Source organism: Dama dama, chromosome 18 (assembly GCF_033118175.1).
Source record: "Dama dama isolate Ldn47 chromosome 18, ASM3311817v1, whole genome shotgun sequence".
NCBI lineage: Eukaryota > Metazoa > Chordata > Mammalia > Artiodactyla > Cervidae > Dama > Dama dama.
The window spans coordinates 95,854,538-95,873,516 of record NC_083698.1 but is presented as its reverse complement, the minus strand read 5'-3'; the positions used below and the strand labels follow the sequence as shown (position 1 = coordinate 95,873,516).

Sequence of the window (18,979 nt, the reverse complement as noted above, 5' to 3'; positions counted from 1 at the left end):
AAATAGGGAAAACAATAGAGTGGGAAAGACTAGAGATCTCTTCAAAAAAATTCGAGATACCAAGGGAACATTTCATGTAAAGATGGGCACAATAAAGGACAGAAATGGTACGGAACTAATAGAAGCAAAAGATATTAAGAAGAGGTGGCAAGAATACACAGAAGAACTATACAAAAAGATCTTCATGACCCAGATTACCATGATGGTGTGATCACTCACCTAGAGCCAGACATCCTGGAATGTGAAGTCAAGTGGGCCTTAGGAAGCATCATTACGGACAAAGCTTGTGGACGTGATGGAATTCCAGTTGAGATATTTCAAACCCTAAAAGATGATGCTGTGAAAGTGCTGCACGCAATATGCCAGCAAATTTGGAAAACGCAGCAGTGGCCACAGGACTGGAAAAGGTCAGTTTTCATTCTGATCCCAAAGAAAGACAATGTCAGAGAATGTTCAAACTACCACACAATTGCACTCATCTCACATGCCTGCAAAGTAATGCTCAAACTTCTCCAAGCCAGGCTTCACAGTACGTGAACTGTGAACTTCCAGATGCTCCAGCTGGATTTAGACAAGGCAGAGGAACCAGAGATCAAATTGCCAACATCCGCTGGATCATCGAAAAAGCAAGAGAGTTCCAGAAAAACATTTACTTCTGCTTTATTGATTATGCCAAAGCCTTTGACTGTGTGGATCACAATAAACTGTGGAAAATTCTGAAAGAGATGGGAATACCAGACCACCTTAGCTGCCTCCTGAGAAATCTGTATGCAGGTCAGGAAGCAACAGTTAGAACTGGACATGGAACAACAGACTGGTTCCAAATCAGGAAAGGAGTACGTCAAAGCTGTATATTGTCACCCTGCTTATTTAACTTATATGCAGAGTACATCATGCAAAATGCCAGGCTGGATGAAGCACAAGCTGGAATCCAGATTGCCAGGAGAAATATCAATAACATCATATATGCAGATGACAGCACCCTTATGGCAGAAAGTGAAGAAGAACTAAAGAGGCTCTTGATTAAAGTGAAAGAGGTGAGTGAAAAACTGGCTTAAAACTCAACATTCAGAAAACGAAGATCATGGCATCTGGTCCCATCACACTTAATGGCAAATACATGGGGAAACAGTGGAAACAGTGGCTGACTTTATTTTTGGGGGCTCTAAAATCACTGCAGATGGTGACTGCAGCCATGAAATTAAAAGATGCTTGCTCTTTGGAAGAAAAGCTATGACCAACCTGGACAGCATAATAAAAAGAGACATTCCTTTGCCAACAAAGGTCCGTCTAATCAAAGCTATGGTTTTCCCTGTAGTCATGTATGGATGTGAGCTGCTGCTGCTGCTGCCAAGTTGCTTCAGTCATGTCTGACTCTGCGCGACCCCATAGACGGTAGCCCACCAGGCTCCTCTTCCACAGGATTCTCTAGGCAAGAATACTGGAGTGGGTTGCCATTTCCTTCTCCAGTGGATATGAGAGTTGGATTTCAAAGAAAGCTGAGCACTTAAAAATTGATGTTTTTGAACTGTGGTGTTGGAGAAGACTCTTGAGAGTCCATTGGACTGCAAGGAGATCCAACCAGTCCATCCTAAAGGAAATCAGTGCTGAATATTCTTTCGAAGGACTGATGCTGAAGCTGAAACTCCAATACTTTGGCCACCTGATGTGAAGAACTGATTCATTTGAAAAGACCCTGATGCTGGGAAAGATTGAAGATGGGAGGAGAAGGGAATGACAGAGGATGAGATGGTTGGATGGTATCACCGACTCAATGGATATGAGTTTGAGTAAAGTCCAGGAGTTGGTGATGGACAGGGAGGCCTGGCATGCTGTAGTCCATGGGTTCACAGTGTCAGACATGACTGAGTGATTGAACTGACTGACTGATCCAGTCAATGGCGTTTTGTTATGGTGCGTGCATGTTCAGTTGTCTCTGACTCTGCAATCCTTTGGACTGTAGCCCACTAGGCTCCTCTGTCCATGGGATTCTCCAGGCAAGAATGCTGGAGTCTTGCATTGCCCTCCCCCATGGAATCTTCCCAACCCAGTGATCAAACCCAGGTCTTCTGCATTTTAGGACCACTGGGCCACTGGGGAAGTTAAATAATGTACACTTTATCAAATAGCTGGCTTTCCTGGTGGCTCAGTGGTAAAGAATCCACTTGCTGTGCAGGGGATCTGGGTTCAGTTCTTGGGTCAGGGAAGATCCACTGGAGGAGGAAATGGCAACCTACTCCAGTATTCTCTCCTGGAGAATTCCATGAACAGAGGAGGCTGGCAGGCTACAGTCCATGGGATTGCAAAGAATCAGACATGACTAAGCCACTAACAAGCTACTGGAAAACATCTGGTTTTGAGACAGAAGTTAGGGAAGGTAAGCAATAGTTAAAGTAGCATTTTTAAAGATTAATGTGTTGACAGGGTGTGTATTAGCATATGGGAGATCAGGAGGCCCCCAAACAGAAAGAAGACAGATTGGTGGCAGTGCTCAATGAGAAGGCCCTTATAATATGAAGTGTGAGGAAGTAATACTTGTGGGAGTCAGGACATGAAATACAACACAGGGCAGAGGATAAGCCTTGGAGAAAGGCCTACTCAAAGCAATACATAAAATCTGGTAGATGATTTGGGGATGAAGTGTTTGGAATCAAGTAAAAAATGTGAAGTAGGATATGTTTAGAGTCTGGAGGTGAGCAAGGCAGTGGGTCAAGAATTTGGAAGTACATGGAAATCAGAGTGCAAGGTAAGGTAGTAACCATGTAGATAATTAGAATCAGATGAATCCAGATAGAAATAAATCTTAATCTAAGGCTAGATAGAATATATGGAATAGAAAAAAAAAGTAGATGACTTGGGATTTGAAATTTAGGAGGTACTTAGAAGTCAATAGGTGCTTTCCAGGTGGCTCAGTGGGTAAAGAATCTGTCTGCAATACAGGAGACATGAATTTGATTCCTGGGTCGGGAGGATTCCCTGGAACAGAGCATGGCAACTCACTCCAGTATCCTTGCCTGGAGAATCCCATGGACAGAAGAGCCTGGTGGACGACAGTCCATAGGGTTGCAAACAGTTGGACATGACTGAAGCGACTGAGCAGGCAGGCATTAGGTCAATAAGGGCTTTCCTGGTAGCTCAGACAGTAAAGAGTCTACTTGGAATGTGGGAGACCAAGGTTTGATCCCTGGGTTGGGAAGATCCTCTGGAGAAGGGAATGGCTACCCCTTCCAGTATTCTTGCCTGGAGAAGTCCATGGGATCACAAAGAGTCTGACATGACTGAGGGACTAATACTTCTATTAGGTCAATAAATGTTTTATTCTTCAAAATATTTATAATAACTCATCACTCAGCCTTTGTTAAAACATTTTGAATGCTGGGAAACTTCCAACTATGAAAGTAGTTCATTCTACTTTTGTACAGACCTAATTATTAAGAAGATATTCTTTATTCTAAAATGAAGTCCTTAAAAAAAAAAAACCCTGATTCTATGTCTGTTTTCTGCAGATATTTAAAATATGCTTAATTTTTATATAACATCCCCTCAAATAACTGAAGCTGACTAACCCTGCCTTTCTAAGCAAAATATATCTACTTTTTTCAAACATTCCTCATGTAACTTCGTTTAAATGCTATCATATAGAACTGAATATAATATTCAAATAGGCTCTGGTGAGTAAAATTATTCCTGCTCTTTCCTCGAGCATGGAATTTCTATAATGTCCATATGATCACAGAACACATTTGGTGTTTGTTCAGTCACTAAGTTGTGCTTGACTCTTTGCAACCCCATGGACTGAAGCATGCCAAGCTCCTCTGTCTTTCACTATCTCCATGATTTTGCTCAAATTCACATCCATTGGGTTGATGATGCTATTTAACCATCTAATCCTTTGCTGCCTCCTTATCCTTTTGCCTTCAGTCTTTCCCAGCATCAGGGTCTTTGTCAATGAGTCATCTCTTTGCATCAGGTGGCCAAAGTATTAGAGCCTCAGTGTCAGTCCTTCCAATGAATATTTAGGGTTGATTTCCTTTAGGATTGACTGGTTTGGTGTCCTTGCAGTCCAAGAGACTCTCAAGAGTCTTCTCCAGCACCACAATTTGAAAACATTAATTCTTCTCAGTTTATGTTAATAAATATTGGATCAAGACAGAGCACTGAACACAAGGCTTACCCTTCTTACCTCCCCAAATTCCCATGTGACATTATGTGTATGTATGTGTGTAGGAACCAAATTCACATCGCAGCTAGAAAGCTATGAGTAGTTTAAGCAATTTACACAGTTCTTAAAAGATAGAAACATTTGGCATCATATTATGAAAGAAAGAAAATCACAGGGTATCACTATTCAGAACATAAGTGTATAACTTCTAAAATGTCCAGATACTCTTTATGTGAGTTATTAACCAGATCTACTTCCTTGTACTTAAGTTGACATTTTGAAACCCTTTAAAATTTAACTTTGATTTTGTTCCACAAGATCAAAATCTTTCTAAATTCTGACTCCAATATGATACCTATTTCTTTTTCCTCCCATATTTGCATTGTTCATAAATTTGCTAATTACATCCACTTTGTCATCAATGCATTCAAATGGGTATATTTTTCTTTTTCCCCTTTGTCTTTTGCCTCTCTTCTTTTCTCAGCTATTTGTAAGGCCTCCTCAGACAACCATTTTGCCTTTTTGCATTTGTTTTTCTTGAGGATGGTTTGATCACTGCCTCCTGTACAACGTCACAAACCTCCATCTATAGTCCTTCAGGCTCTCTGTCTATCAGATCTAGTCCCTTGAATCTATTTGCCACTTCCACTGTATAACCATAAAGGATTTGATTTAGGTCATACCTGAATGGTCTAGTGGTTTTCTCTACTTTCTTCAAGTTAAGTCTGAATTTGGCAATAAGGAGTTTATGATCTAAGCCACAGTCAGCTCCCGGTCTTGTTTTTGTTGACTGTATAGAGCTTCTCCATCTTTGGCTGCAAAGAATATAATCAATTTGATTTTGGTATTGACCATCTGGTGATGTCTATATGTAGAGTCTTCTCTTGAGTTGTTGGAAGATGGTGTTTTCTATGACCAGGGCATTTTCTTGGAAAAACTCTGTTAGCCTGTGCCATGCTTCATTTTGTACTCCAAGGGCAAATCTGACTGTTACTCCAGGTATCTCTTGACCTCCTACTTTTGCATTCCAGTCCCCTATAATGAAAAGGACAACTTTTTTGGGGTGTTAGTTCTATGAGGTCTTGATGTCTTCATAGAACCATTCAACTTCAGCTTCTTCAGCATTACTGGTCAGGGTGTAGACATGGATTACTGTGATATTGAATGGTTTGCCTTGGAAATGAACGGAGATCATTCTGTCATTCTTGTGATTGCATCGAAGTACTGCATTTCAGACTCTTTTGTTGACTGTGATGGCTACTCCATTTCTTCTAAGGGATTCTTGCCCACAGTAGTAGATATAATGGTCATCTGAGTTAATATCACCCATTCCAGTCCATTTTAGTTCACTGAATCCTAAAATGTCGATGTTCACCCTTGCCGTCTCCTGTTTGACCAGTTCCAATTTGCCTTGATTTATGGACCTAAAATTCCAGGTTCCTACGCAATATTGCTCTTTACAGCATCAGACTTTACTTCCATCACCAGTCACACCCACAACTGAGTGTTGCTTTTGCTTTGGCTCGGTCTCTTCATTCTTTCTGGAATTATTTCCCCACTGATCTCCAGTAGTATATTGGGCACCTAGAGACCTGGGGATTTCATCTTTCAGTGTCCTATCTTTTTGCCTTTTTATACTGTTCATGGGGTTCTCAAGGCAAGAATACTGAAGTGATTTGCCATTCCCTTCTCCAGTGGACCCTGATAGCTCAGTTGATAAAGAATCTGCCTGCAATGCAGGAGATCCTGGTACAATTCCTGGGTTGGGAAGATCCACTGGGGAAGGGATAGACTACTCACTCTAGTATTCTTGGGCTTCCCTTGTGGCTCAGTTGCTAAAGAATCCCCCTGCAATGCGGGAGACCTGGGTTTGATCCCTGGGTTGGGAAGATCACCTGGAGAAGGGAAAGGCTACCCACTCTAGTATTCTGGCCTGGAGAATCCCATGGACTGTATAGTCCATTGGGTCACAAAGAGTCAGACATGACTGAGTGACTTTCACTTCACTTCCCTTCTCCAGTGGACCATGTTTTGTCAGAACTCTTCACCATGACCCATCCATCTTGGGTGACCCTACACGGCATGGCTCATAGTTTCATGGAGTTAGACAAGGCTGTGGTCCATGTGATCAGTTTGGTCACTTTTCTGTGATTGTGGTGTTCACTCTGTCAGCCCTCTGATGGATAAGGATAAGAGGCTTTTGGAAGCTTCCTCATGGAAGAGACTGAATAAGGGATAAACTGGGTCTTGTTCTTATGGGCGGGGCCATCAGCAAATCTTTAATTCAATTTTCTGTTGATGGGCAGGGCTGTGTTCCCTCCTTGTTCTTTGACCTTAGGCCAAACAATGGAGGAGGTAATGAAGATAATGGCGACCTCCTTTAAAAGGTCCCAGGCACACACTGCTGCACACAGTGCCCCCGGACCTGCAGCAGGCCACTGCCGACATATGCCTGTGCCAGAACTCTTGGACAATCACAGGCAAGTCTGGGTCAGTCTTGAAAGCCTTCTTCAGTGATCAATGCAAAGAAATAGAGGAAAACAATAGAATGGGAAAGACTAGAGATTGCTTCAAGAAAATTCATGATACCAAGTGACCATTTCATGCAAAGATGGGCACAATAAAGGACAGAAATGGTACGGAACTAATAGAAGCAGAAGATATTAAAAAGAGGTGGCAAGAATACACAGAAGAACTATACAAAAAGATCTTCATGACCCAGATAACCATGATGGTGTGATCACTCACCTAGAGCCAGACATTCTGGAATGTGAAGTCAAGTGGGCCTTAGGAAGCATGACTATGAACAAAGCTAGTGGAGTGGTGGAATTCCAATTGAGCTATTTCAAATCCTAAAAGATGATGCTGTGAAAGTGCTGCACTCAATATGCCAGCAAATTTGGAAAACTCAGCAGTGGCCACAGGACTGGAAAAGGTCAGTTTTCATTATGATCCCAAAGAAAGGAAATGCCAAAGAATGATCAAACTACCACACAATTGCACTCATCTCACATGCCTGCAAAATAATGCTCAAACTTCTCCAAGCCAGGCTTCACAGTACATGAACCATGAATTCCAGATGCTCCAGCTGGATTTAGACAAGGCAGAGGAACCAGAGATCAAATTGCCAACATCCGTTGGATCATCGAAAAAGCAAGAGAGTTTCAGAAAAACATCTACTTCTGCTTTATTGATTATGCCAAAGCCTTTGACTGTGTGGGTCACAATAAACTGTGGAAAATTCTGAAAGAGATGGGAATACCAGATCACCTTAGCTGCCTCCTGAGAAATCTGTATGCAGGTCAGGAAGCAACAGTTAGAACTGGACATGAAACAACAGACTGGTTTCAAATAGGAAAAGAAGTATGTGAAGGCTGTATATTGTCACCCTGCTTATTTAACTTATATGCAGAGTACATCATGCAAAATGCCAGGCTGGATGAAGCACAAGCTGGAATCAAGACTGTCAGGAAAAATATCAATAACATCATATATGCAGATGACAGCACCCTTATGGCAGAAAGTGAAGAAGAACTAAAGAGCCTCTTGATGAAAGTGAAAGAGGAGAGTGAACAAACTGGCTTAAAACTCAACATTCAGAAAACGAAGATCATGGCATCTGGTCCCATCACTTCATGGCAAATAGATGGGGAAACAATGGACACAGTGTTTATTTATTTTTTTGGCACATTATTATTTGTTCCTCCAAAATCACTGCAGATGGTGACTGCAGCCATGAAATTAAAAATGTCTGTTCTTTGGAACAAAAGCTTTGACCCACCTAGACAGCATAATAAAAAGCAGAGACATTACTTTGCCAACAGAGGTCTGTCTAGTCAAAGCTATGGTTTTTCTAGTTGTCATTTATGGGTGCGAGTGTTGGACTATAAAAAAAGCTGAGTGCTGAAGAAATGATGCTTTTGAACTGTGGTGTTGGAGAAGACTCTTCAGAGTCCATTGGACTGCAAGGAGATCCAACCAGTCCATCCTAAAGGAAATCAGTGCTGAATATTCATTGGAAGGACTGATGCTGAAGCTGAAACTCCAATACTTTGGCCACCTGATGTGAAGAACTCACTCATTTGAAAAAACCCTGATGCAGGGAAAGATTGAAAGCAGGATAAGAAGAGGATGACAGAGAATGAGATGGTTGGATGGCATCACCGACTCGATGGACATGAGTTTGAGCAAGCTCCGGGAGTTGGTGATGGACAGGGAAGCCTGGCATGCTGTAGTCCACGGGGTCGCAAAGAGTTGGACACAACTGTGTGACTGAACTGAACTGTCATCAATGCATTGACAAAATTCTAATAGGGAAAACCTTGCAACACTCTCACTGGGTTTGTTAGGCTCTATGGTCCTTTCAAGAAATAATTAGTCTCCTCTGGACAAAATATTTGAATCACTTTTGAGCTGTACTTTATCCTCTTGCTATATTCCAGCCCAAACACAGATGCTGAAAAATATTTTCAACTGGCTATTTATAATCAAAATGTACAAGACATATGACATTCTTCAGTTTTATCAGTTCAAAAACTTTTTTATTTACACAGTGTTATGAATTCAAGATTGTTCTCTGTCATCACCAGATCCTAATTTTCAATCTGTGCTTAAGCCATCAACCTAAACATACAGTTTGCTCATAACTGAGGTCAAGTTCACCAGTATGTAGGTTCTTTAATTATTCTTTTTCTGCTTTGTGAAATATCAAGTCAACATTTCATCCTTCCTGTGTTATGACACTTCTTTCATTCTATAGCAATTCTAAGAACTTTTGACACTGATTTCACAAGTACATCAATATATCCTTTTTAATATCTAAATTTAGTTTCTACTCAAAATACAATTAAAAGTGGTTACCATGCCCTGGAATGTTTATGGTCTATGTGAAAAAAGCAAGGCACAGATCAGTTGTGTATACTGCCATTTGTATAAAAAGGGTAATTTTTACACAAATTCAAGAACCTGTGAAGAATTATGCACAGAATTCATTCCATTCATTGGCTTTCTGGGAGGAAACTGACAGGACTAGAATCTGGAGGCCAAGAGCAGGAAAAATAGTATGTGACTATATGTATCATGTCGATTTCTATCATGTGCATCTATTTTTCACTCAACAGAATTTTAAAAATTGAAAAAACATCTAGCAACTCCCAAGTTGGATTTTAAGAATCAATACGACTTAAAAATAGGAACTAACATAACATCGCTAATGTTAACTTCATTGTATAGAAACATTACAACTAACTTTATACGACATGTGTATGTGTATGCATACTTGCGTGCTCAGTCGTGTCCGACTCTGTGCAACCCAATGAACTTAGCCCACCAGGCTCATCTGTTCATGGAATTCTCCTGGCAAGAATACTAGAGTGGGTTGCTATTCCTTTACTCAGGGATAGAACCTAGGTCTCCTGCATTGCAGGCAGATTTTTTACCACCTGAACTACCAGGGAAGCACAACATTATCAGACATAATAACTACATATACATTGCTTTTTATTTCATTATATAAAGACATTACAACTCACATCTACCATAACCATCATTTCATCAAAATAAAAACAAAATATGTGAAATCTGCAAAAAACAAATGAGGAAAAATATCAGAACAAAGGGTGTCTTTTAAATTAGAGTTTTATTAAAAATTCATCTAAATTGTTTTTATTATTAATATTATTATGTTTTACTTTGCAGAAGACAAACACTTGGGAGTCAGTGATTCAAACCACCAAGACTCTTTCATGCTAACTTTTCCTTTTTTGGCATCGATTATTATTCTTCCCTTTCAAGTTTACAGTATATTCTCCTTCAGAGAAAAATGTAGAAGCAGAGCAATACTTTGTGTTCCATTTCCCTTTAGCAGTCTATTAAAATTATACTGTATTCCACAAAGCAGGGGACCCAGGTTTTTCCTATTGCTCTTTCTCTAAATAAAATTTTGTGGTTATTTTTGCCATGTACTTTAGTCTTTCTCTCTCTCTTTTATTTTTAAAAACATGTCTTAGATTTTTATGTATTTTACCTCTAAATACTATTTCTACATTCCAACATGTCATTTTTTTCGTATTTATTTTTGTCTATATCCTTCACATCTCAATTTGTATATGTACTCCTTTAATATATGAACTGATCATAATAATGGCTTCTGTAGCTGACCACTGTGAGCCTGGTTTATCGAACTGTGATATAGACTCAGACAAAATCTCAGTTTTAATTAATTTTGTGTTTACAGGAGCTTCTATTTTTCTTTATCATGATGTTTTAATTATATGTATTATTCTCTTTTTATTTCCTGGACCCTTCCATTTATTTTTGAGCTATTTTTTTCTTTCAGACTATATGGTATCTGGACATAAAATTTTTACTAATGCCTCCCCCTCTCTTTTGAAGTTTCCTTTGCAAAATATAATTACTATTATGTATAATAAAATGGCTGAGTCACCTGGAGAAGAGAATGGCTATCCACTCCAGTATTCTTGACTGGAGATATCCACAGACAGAGGAATCTGGTGGGCTACAGTCTATGGGGTCACAAATAGTCAGACATGATGGGAGTGACTAACTAACTAATTATAATTAAATGGCATGGCCATTCTCTCTGACAATTTCTTTTTGTTTTATTTCATCCATCAATTTGCTTTTGTCAATGAGAAGTAAATCCATAGTAGCAATTCCATTTATTACTTCAATTTTGAGTTATGGAACTGACAGTGAAACATGACATTCCCTTTGAGATTGTTTCTATTTAGAAAACATTGACTCCTAACTAATATATAGATATTTAAATTCCCTCACCCTTAATATATGTTGTTTCTGTATTTGGATACCTAAATTAAGAATGCATTTTGACAAGGCAGTCTGTATAAATCACCCTTAACACCATTGCTTCTGTTTCTCTATTAATTTGCCATAATTTAAAAGCTTATTACAATGTTTCTCTGTATTAATTTATATATTTCTATCCTTTAGTGTGGGCTTCCCTGGTAGCTCAGTGGTAATGAATCTGCCTGCCAATGCAGGAGATGTGGGTTTGATCTCCTGAATTGGGAAGATCCTCTGGAGAAGGAAATGGCAACCCCCTTCAGTATTCTTGTCTGGGAAATCCCATGGACAGAGGATTCAAACATGACTTAGTGACTGAAAGAACAGCAATAATTTGTTTCTAATTTTTTTAAAAATATAAATTATATATAAATATAATTTTACATTTCTTAGATGTTGCAATTAACTGATACTTATAAATTATTTGAAAATTATAGTCTCATGAAAATATGATACTGTCAGAGTTTACTTTTGTTCACTAGATATACCTGGGGAAGAATTATTTGGTTAGCTACGATTTGGTCAAAATGTCTGGCCCAGCAGCAGACAGCCAAAGTTTCAAAATAAGACTGTCTCACAAATGAAATCTACTTCAATGACCAAATGTCAAACGAACTCAACCAAACAGTACAGTGTTCAAATGGGAAGTACAATGAAAGGACATAAGTATCACCACAGGAAGAGGCTGTTTATGTTGACAACACTTGGAACCAATCAGAAATCTGTGATAAACTTCTGCTATAGCAAGAGTCTATCCAAGTCTAGAGAGAGAGCTAGGTAGATACGCTGTTCTCAATTCCAGAAGCACATTAGAATGATTTGGAGAAGTTTTAAAATTAATGCTCTTGCCCAGTTTCCACCCAAGTGGTTTTGATTTAATCGTTCCAGTATGGGATCCCAGGCATTAGTTTTAGGTAATCCTAGTGTGAAATCGAGGCTAAGATCCCTGGTAAGTAAAACCATGCCTCTAGGTGGGAACAGATGAGATGAACCACAGCTGACACATCTGAACGAGATTATTGGAGAAGTATGTCTTAGACAAAGAAAAATCAACACCATACATTAATTTCAGCATATTTTTCCTTCTATTTTCATCCTTAAAAACAAGATTTCTTAGATTCTGGGGCATGCAGTAAATTAAGCTCCTCTTGAGCTTCCATGAACACCTTTTTCTGGAGAAGCATCTATCACCCCCACTGCAATGTAACTAATGTTTTCCCAGAATCACAGGTTTTTCCAGGATAGGGCCTATGTGTTCTTTAATTCTGTTTCTTCATTGCTCATCACCATGCATGGTGCTTGTGAAATAAATGATTGTTCAATAAATGTATTCGTTGATGGAAAACATAGAGAGAAGGGCAGGCATTCTGGCACTGGCGTCACCGTCACTTTGGCTATCCTCATTTCATCTTTACCTTCTTTTCCTCTGGTCGAAACCTTCTGAACTCTTCCCTTCTGTTTCTTTTGTTTTGCTCTTCTTGAACTCTTGGACAATATTTTTACTCAAAAGTAATTCTCCCCTCTGATACACACTTTTGCTCCCTACTCCCACTCTCCCAGGTAATACCACAAATCCAGTTCTACGAAGTTTGGCTAGCATTTGTTCTTTGTATACTAACTAAGTTAGTAACAAATACTAACAAAGGTCCGTCTAGTCAAAGCTACGGTTTTTCCAGTAGTCATATAAGAATGTGAGAGTTGGACTATAAAGAAAGCTGAGTGCCGAAGAATTGATGCTTTTGAACGGTGGTGTTGAAGAAGACTCTTGAGAATCCCTTGGACAGTGAGGAGATCCAACCAGTCCATCCTAAAGGAAATCAGTCCTGAATAATCATTGGAAGAACTGATGCTAAAGCTGAAACTCCAATACTTTGGTCACCTGATATGAAGAACTGACTTATTTGAAAAGACCCTGATGCTGGGGACGATTGAAGGTAGGAGGAGAAGGGGATGACAGAGGATGAGATGGTTGGATGGCATCATCGACTCAATGGACATGAGTTTGAGTAAGCTCCGGGAGTTGGTGATGGACAGGGAAGCCTGGCGTGCTGCAGTCCATGGGGTTGCAAAGAGTCAGACATGACTGAGCAACTGAACTGAACTGAACTGAACATAAGTTATAAGTTAACTCTGGTGGTGCAGACGGTAAAGAATCTGCCTGCAATGCGGGAGACCTGGGTTTGATCCCTGGGTTGAGAAGATCCCCTGAAGGAGGGCACGGCAACCCACTGCAGTATTCTTGCCTGGAGAATCCCCATGGACAGAGGAGGCTCACAGGCTACAGTTCATGGGGTTACAAAGAGTTGGACACAACTGAGTGACTAAGTACACATACATATAAGTTAAACATCTAAGTTAATCATGTAAGTTAATCATAATTTAATCATAACTATATAAGGAAATCTGCATGGGCTTCCCTGGTGGCTCAGCTGGTAAAGAATCTGCCTGCAATGTGGAAGAGCTAAGGATGAACCCCTGGAGAAGGGAACGGCTACCCACTCCAGTATTCTGGCCTGGAGAATTCCATGGACTGTATAGTTCATGGGCTCGCAAAGAGTCGGGAATGACTGAGCCAATTTCACTTCACAAGGTACTCTGCATAAATGTATATTTTCATTAGACCTCTACTGACTTTTGTAACAGAGATGCTGTTGGTTATTCTTAACACAACGCCATTCTCTAGTATGTGAAGCGTTATCTTTTATGTGTATACTTTTTTTCCCCAAACTGATTCCAAGTAAATGAAATTCCTACTCTTTTCAAAAATTTTATTTGTCCATTAACTTTGAATCGAAAGGATGTTTTCACATTTGAATATGAAAAGTCTAACAGATGGTCTGTTAACAGGGACCAGGGCAAGGCTTTCTGTTCTTATTTAGTTTACCTAATTTTTTTCCTCCCTTCCCCTCTCTACGACCACTCTACCTGCGACCACACATTCAGTTAACAATAATATTATGACTCTAGAGTTTTAAAAATTTGTCCGTATGCTCCTCAGTGTAGTCCATCCGAGGACCTCCAGCTGTTTCATTACCTTTTACAGATGTTTGGGAAGGGTGGCTTAGTAGCTGGACCCTGAACCCTTCCTGGGACTGGCGCTGACGCCTGGTGCTCAATGGTGACCAAGGCTTCGTGCCTGTCTTCCACTCACCCCCTCCCTCTTTTCTCCACATACTCTCCTGAGAACTCCTTTCCCCTTCCTTCTCTTCATATTCCTCCCCTTCTTCCTTCCTCTCAGCTTTCCATTTCTGGACCCCTTTCCCTCCCTCTTTCCTCTAACAAAATTTATCTAGATAGCTCTTTCAGTTAAAAAGAAAATTTTGAGAATTTACTCATCAATAAATCCACATAATTTATAAATAAATGAGTAAAGGTAAATTTACTCCTGTCTTAATATTTACGTTAAAATATACTCCAAAGTATAAATTTTAAAGAATGAGGAAAAACGAAAAGAAATGATATTTTAAAATCTTACTTTTTAATTTGTTATTTGAATGGGAAGTTTCATTAAAAGGGTACAATTAGAAATATTTTCAGGGGGAGCAATTCAGTTGAAGACATATCATCGTAAAATTATCTTGGGGTAAATTTTAGAATACAGTAATTTAAAGGTTTAAAGCTTAGTTTATTTCTATACTTATGAGACTGGTTTATTGAGTCTAACACAGTGAGCTATAAACATGAAATTGTAAATATTTTATTAAGCATCGGCTCAACCAGGCTTGGTGAAAATCACTCTTTAAGGTTATTTGAAGGATATCCCAGCTGTTTTTGGTAACTACAATTTAGTCCATTCCACTTTAAGAGCTCCTCTGTCAGCAGGGACCAATTCTCTGGTTCCCGAGTTGGGTTGGCCCCTGATCTATTTGACTGCTCCCCCTACTTGAGCACTTGAGAACGAGTGAGTGGGGTGTTTCGGCCCTAGAACATGGTTTCCTCTGTGTCCAGGACCTAGCTCCTCTGGTGGTGTTTGGATCATGAGGAGGGAAGAGAGAAGGAGGGGCTCCTCTTGCACAGTTTTTTACACCTGCACCATGCAGAGGTAGCCCTAAGTCCTGGCTCATTCTGGGCTTCTGAAAACTGCCAATACGGCAGTCTCCACAAGGATGACAGAGGCAGTTTTCTAGGTCAGTGAGCAGCCTTATTCCAGCCCTTGCTATCTCCTAACACCCGGTCACAGAGAAGCAGTTTTGTCCATCTTCAGCCACTGGCAAAAGCTTACTCCTTCAATCCCCTACAGGTTGGAGCACAGTTTCTTGGTCACCTGGTTCTGGGAGAGCCACTGAGTTCCTGCCTTCTTCTACTGTCTGTTCTCCTTCACCTGGAGCCTCAAGAACCAAGAGGGGTAGCATCTGTACCATATGAGGCTCCCAGAAATTGGGGTGGGATAGTTTGCCACCCTTATTTTATCTTCAATGTATGCTCTAGCCCTTTATCACACACTTCAAAAATCTCTAGAACAGAAAGATGTGGAGAGCTGCTTTCTGTCCAAGCACATCTTCCACATTCTGGGGACACTGTGAAGCTTCTTAACAGCTCTCTCACCAGCATCCACTCTCCACTCTGATGGAGCTCAGCATGGGCCTGTTGGGTTGGCAATCTCAGAACTGGACATCAGTATCCATATGTCTCAGGCATCCTTATCTTACTAGACAAATTCCTTGTTACTCTCTCACCTGAGTCACTTATCTTGGACAAAAGAGCACAGCTCCCTTTAAAAGGTATACACTGTGATATATTTTAATGTAAAAATTAGTTCAGTATTTACACTTTATTTATTTATGTTATACAAATTGACTGATGGATAAATTCTCAGCTTCTTATTGAAGTGAAAAGATGCCTATGGTGATTTAGTCACTAAGTCAAACCAACTGTTGCAACCCCATGGACCATAGTCCGCCAGGCTCCTCTGTCCATGAGATTTTCCAGACAAGAATACTGGAGTGGTGCCATTTCCTTCTCCAGGGGATCTTCCCAACCCAGGGATTGAACTCGGGTCTCCTGAATTGGCAGGAGGACTCTTTAATGCTGAGCCACCAGGAAGTCCCTAAAGATGCCTATAGAGAACAGTGTTAGAGTTAAGAAGCGAGGAAAGTAGTATGGGAAAGGATGGAAAGAGGAAGGTAGAAGGAAGAGAATATGAAGAGAAGGAAAAGGAAAGAACCTCAGAGGAGAGAAGAACCAATCAGCATACATGGAGAAAAAGGGAAAGGAGAGGAGAGAGATGAAAGGTAAATAGGTGAGAAGGATGACTCAGGTCCACTGTTGTTCACATGACATCAGAGGTGGCTCAGGGTCTCCAGGGCACAGATGAAAAAACAGTCTCTCAGCCTCTTTTTCCAGACATTTTCAAAGGCAAGGGAATGAATGGTGAGCCTCAGACAGACTACAGTTAGAGGCATACAGACAAATTCTTAAAACTCTGGAATAATAATTTACTGTAAAATTAAGAGGTGTTAAGGACAGACCTGGTGTCCCGTTTCTTTCCAATTTCCATTGTAGGGCTGCTTCATGTAAATACTTATGTCTCTTCCAAACCCTTGCACTTCCTTACCCTTCTAATCTCAGCAGATCACCTTGTTCCTTCTTCTTTCAGTAAAAAAATCAGAAGTGAATTAAAGAAAACACCCACCCGTTCCCACTGTGCCATTGACACATTTACTAGCACCAAGGTCATGTACTCTGCCCAGTTGGCTGCCACCAGGCATGAAGTTCCTGCAGTCCAGCTAGGGACATCTGCCTCGTTCAATAGGCGTCATTTTCTCTCATCTACTCCAAGATGTCTCTCCACTCTCTCTGCTCTGCTCTCCCCGCGCTATTCTCAAGTCAAGTCAGGTGCTCGTGCTCAGTCGTGTCTGACTCGATGCCCCCACGGCCTGCAGCCTGCCAAGCTCCTCTGTCCATGGGATTTTCCTGGTGAGAATATTGGAGTGGGTTGCCATTTCCTACTCCAGGGGATCTCTCCAACCCAAGGATCAAACTCACATCTCCTGCACTGCAGACAGATTCTTTACCACTAAGCCACCAGGGAACCCCTTCCATCCTCATACAAATATGTCCTAATTAATGATTACCAAATTTGTGTTAGAAAATTAGTAGAATTATTCAAAATGATACCAGTGTAACCAGGTCCAAAATTGTCTCCAAACTGTACAGACTGCACAATATCAAGCAACCACAGTGAGTGACTGCTACTTTTCCAAATCAGGTGATGAAATTGCAAAGATTTAGTTATTAAATGAGTTTGGTTTAGAAAGCATCAAAAATTAATTTGATCTTTTTAGTGAATTTATAATTTTTTCCTGAATTGATAAAATGTTACAAGATGTAGCTTCAATAAAATCTTTGTATTTGATTGTGAAGCAGTAAAGATATGAAAATTTCTTATGCAGTAACCAAAGTCACTGAGAGGTCATAATATTTTAAAACTGGTTTCAGAATTCTATAAAACATCTCATATTCAATAAAGAAAACTTTCCAACTGACTCAGAAGTGACCGGATGTTAGAAGTTTAACACAATATAGAGACACACAGCCCTGGTGCATGCCTGGTTTCTCAGATGTGTATAGCTTCCCATATATATTCGGCACTTGTCATAGATCATAACTCTTTTCTGTTGTCACTAAACATTAGTCCAAAAGACAATCTGATATTTTTATAATATTAAGGATACTGTAATATAATATTTCTCTGACTCTAGTGTTTATCATTTTGTTGAATAATTCTGGCTCATTTGTAGGAGCAAATGAACTCAACTAGACCAGCAGTAAGTCAACAACCTTGAAATCAGAACCCACTGAATACTTTGTCAATAATGAAACTACCTGGTTCTTTACTTAACAGAGCTATTTTAGAGAAAACAATACCAATGACAGCTTTTGTATTGATAGAAGTGGGCTGGCTGCAAAAGATGTGCTCAATAAGGCAGAGAAAAAACAGCCATTCAAAGAACTGGCTTCCTGCCCGGGGTGAGCTCCTGAATTATTTTGCTGCCTACCCAGAACAAATTGGAGTGGAGTTTTGGCACTTGGTCTACAGAGCTAGCCAAGATGGTTGACAACCCAGGCCAAAATACCTACTTTTTCCATTAGGCGCTCCGGAGGAGAATTGGAGGTGGAAGAATCTCCCCAGTTTTCTTGAGCAGTGGGTTCCAGGGCTAACCTCACATCACCTCAAATGTAGCCTTCAATCAGCATGTGGCCAGTGTTTACTGAGGGGGTCAGTGGAAAGAGGGGTCATCATCCTACTGTTTGCACATATCCTATGGTACAAGGGGTAGAATAACAATAAAAATAAAAGCAAAAAACAAACAACTTGCTCTGGTCCCATTCCTTGTCTCTGTTCCCTGTCTATATTGATTGCTACTTTAGTTTACATTAAACAGCCTCTTAGCAACTGAATATATAGCCACAGGCAAAGGCATTGGAGTTGAGGTTCCTGTGTCAGCAGTCCTCATTAATATAATAACAAAAGATAATATGACCTAACAACAGAAAAGAAGTATGCTGGTAATTTTCAAACCCTGTGGGCAGAGGGGGAGTGGGAATGTGGGTAGAGGCTTCCTGTCATTTTGCAACTAATAAGCTCCACTTATATCTTTTTTATATATATTGGTATTCTGTAATGGAGAATTTTGAAGGCAGATATATTTCCAATCTGGGCTTCCTGTTACTATCTATACCCATTAATCTTAGGTCAGAGTGAAGCAGCTTTTCTAGATGACTAAGAGTTGGCGTTTCCACTTAAACAGTACATTTATATTAAGGATCATCTGAAAACAGTTCAAACTGAAAAGAAATAGTACATAAGAAAGAATACATAAAAACCAAGGAAGAATTAAAACAAAAAGCCACTGACTAACAATTCTTTCTCTTTTTCTCTCTCATAGAGGCCATATGCTACATTCTATGCCATTCCAGAATCTTGAAATAGACTCTATCCTTTCACAAGATCACCCTCCTTGTTCAAAACCCTTAAAATTCTACTCTCTA

The 18,979-nt window shown here is 40.0% G+C and overlaps 1 protein-coding gene across 2 annotated transcripts in view; it reads right to left on the bottom strand.

Moving 5' to 3' along the window:
* Positions 1–18,979, bottom strand: part of CHRM2 (cholinergic receptor muscarinic 2) — a 166,701-nt gene that overhangs the window by 50,890 nt on the left and 96,832 nt on the right. Inside the window, exon 1 of one of the 2 annotated variants that reach the window (XM_061165878.1) lies at positions 220–332. The exons of the other annotated variant lie outside the window; for it this stretch is intronic. Coding sequence (XP_061021861.1) covers positions 220–272 — 53 coding nt within the window. The 5' untranslated portion in view covers positions 273–332. Of the gene's footprint in view, positions 1–219; positions 333–18,979 lie in introns of those variants that run through there. 2 annotated transcript variants of the gene reach the window in all.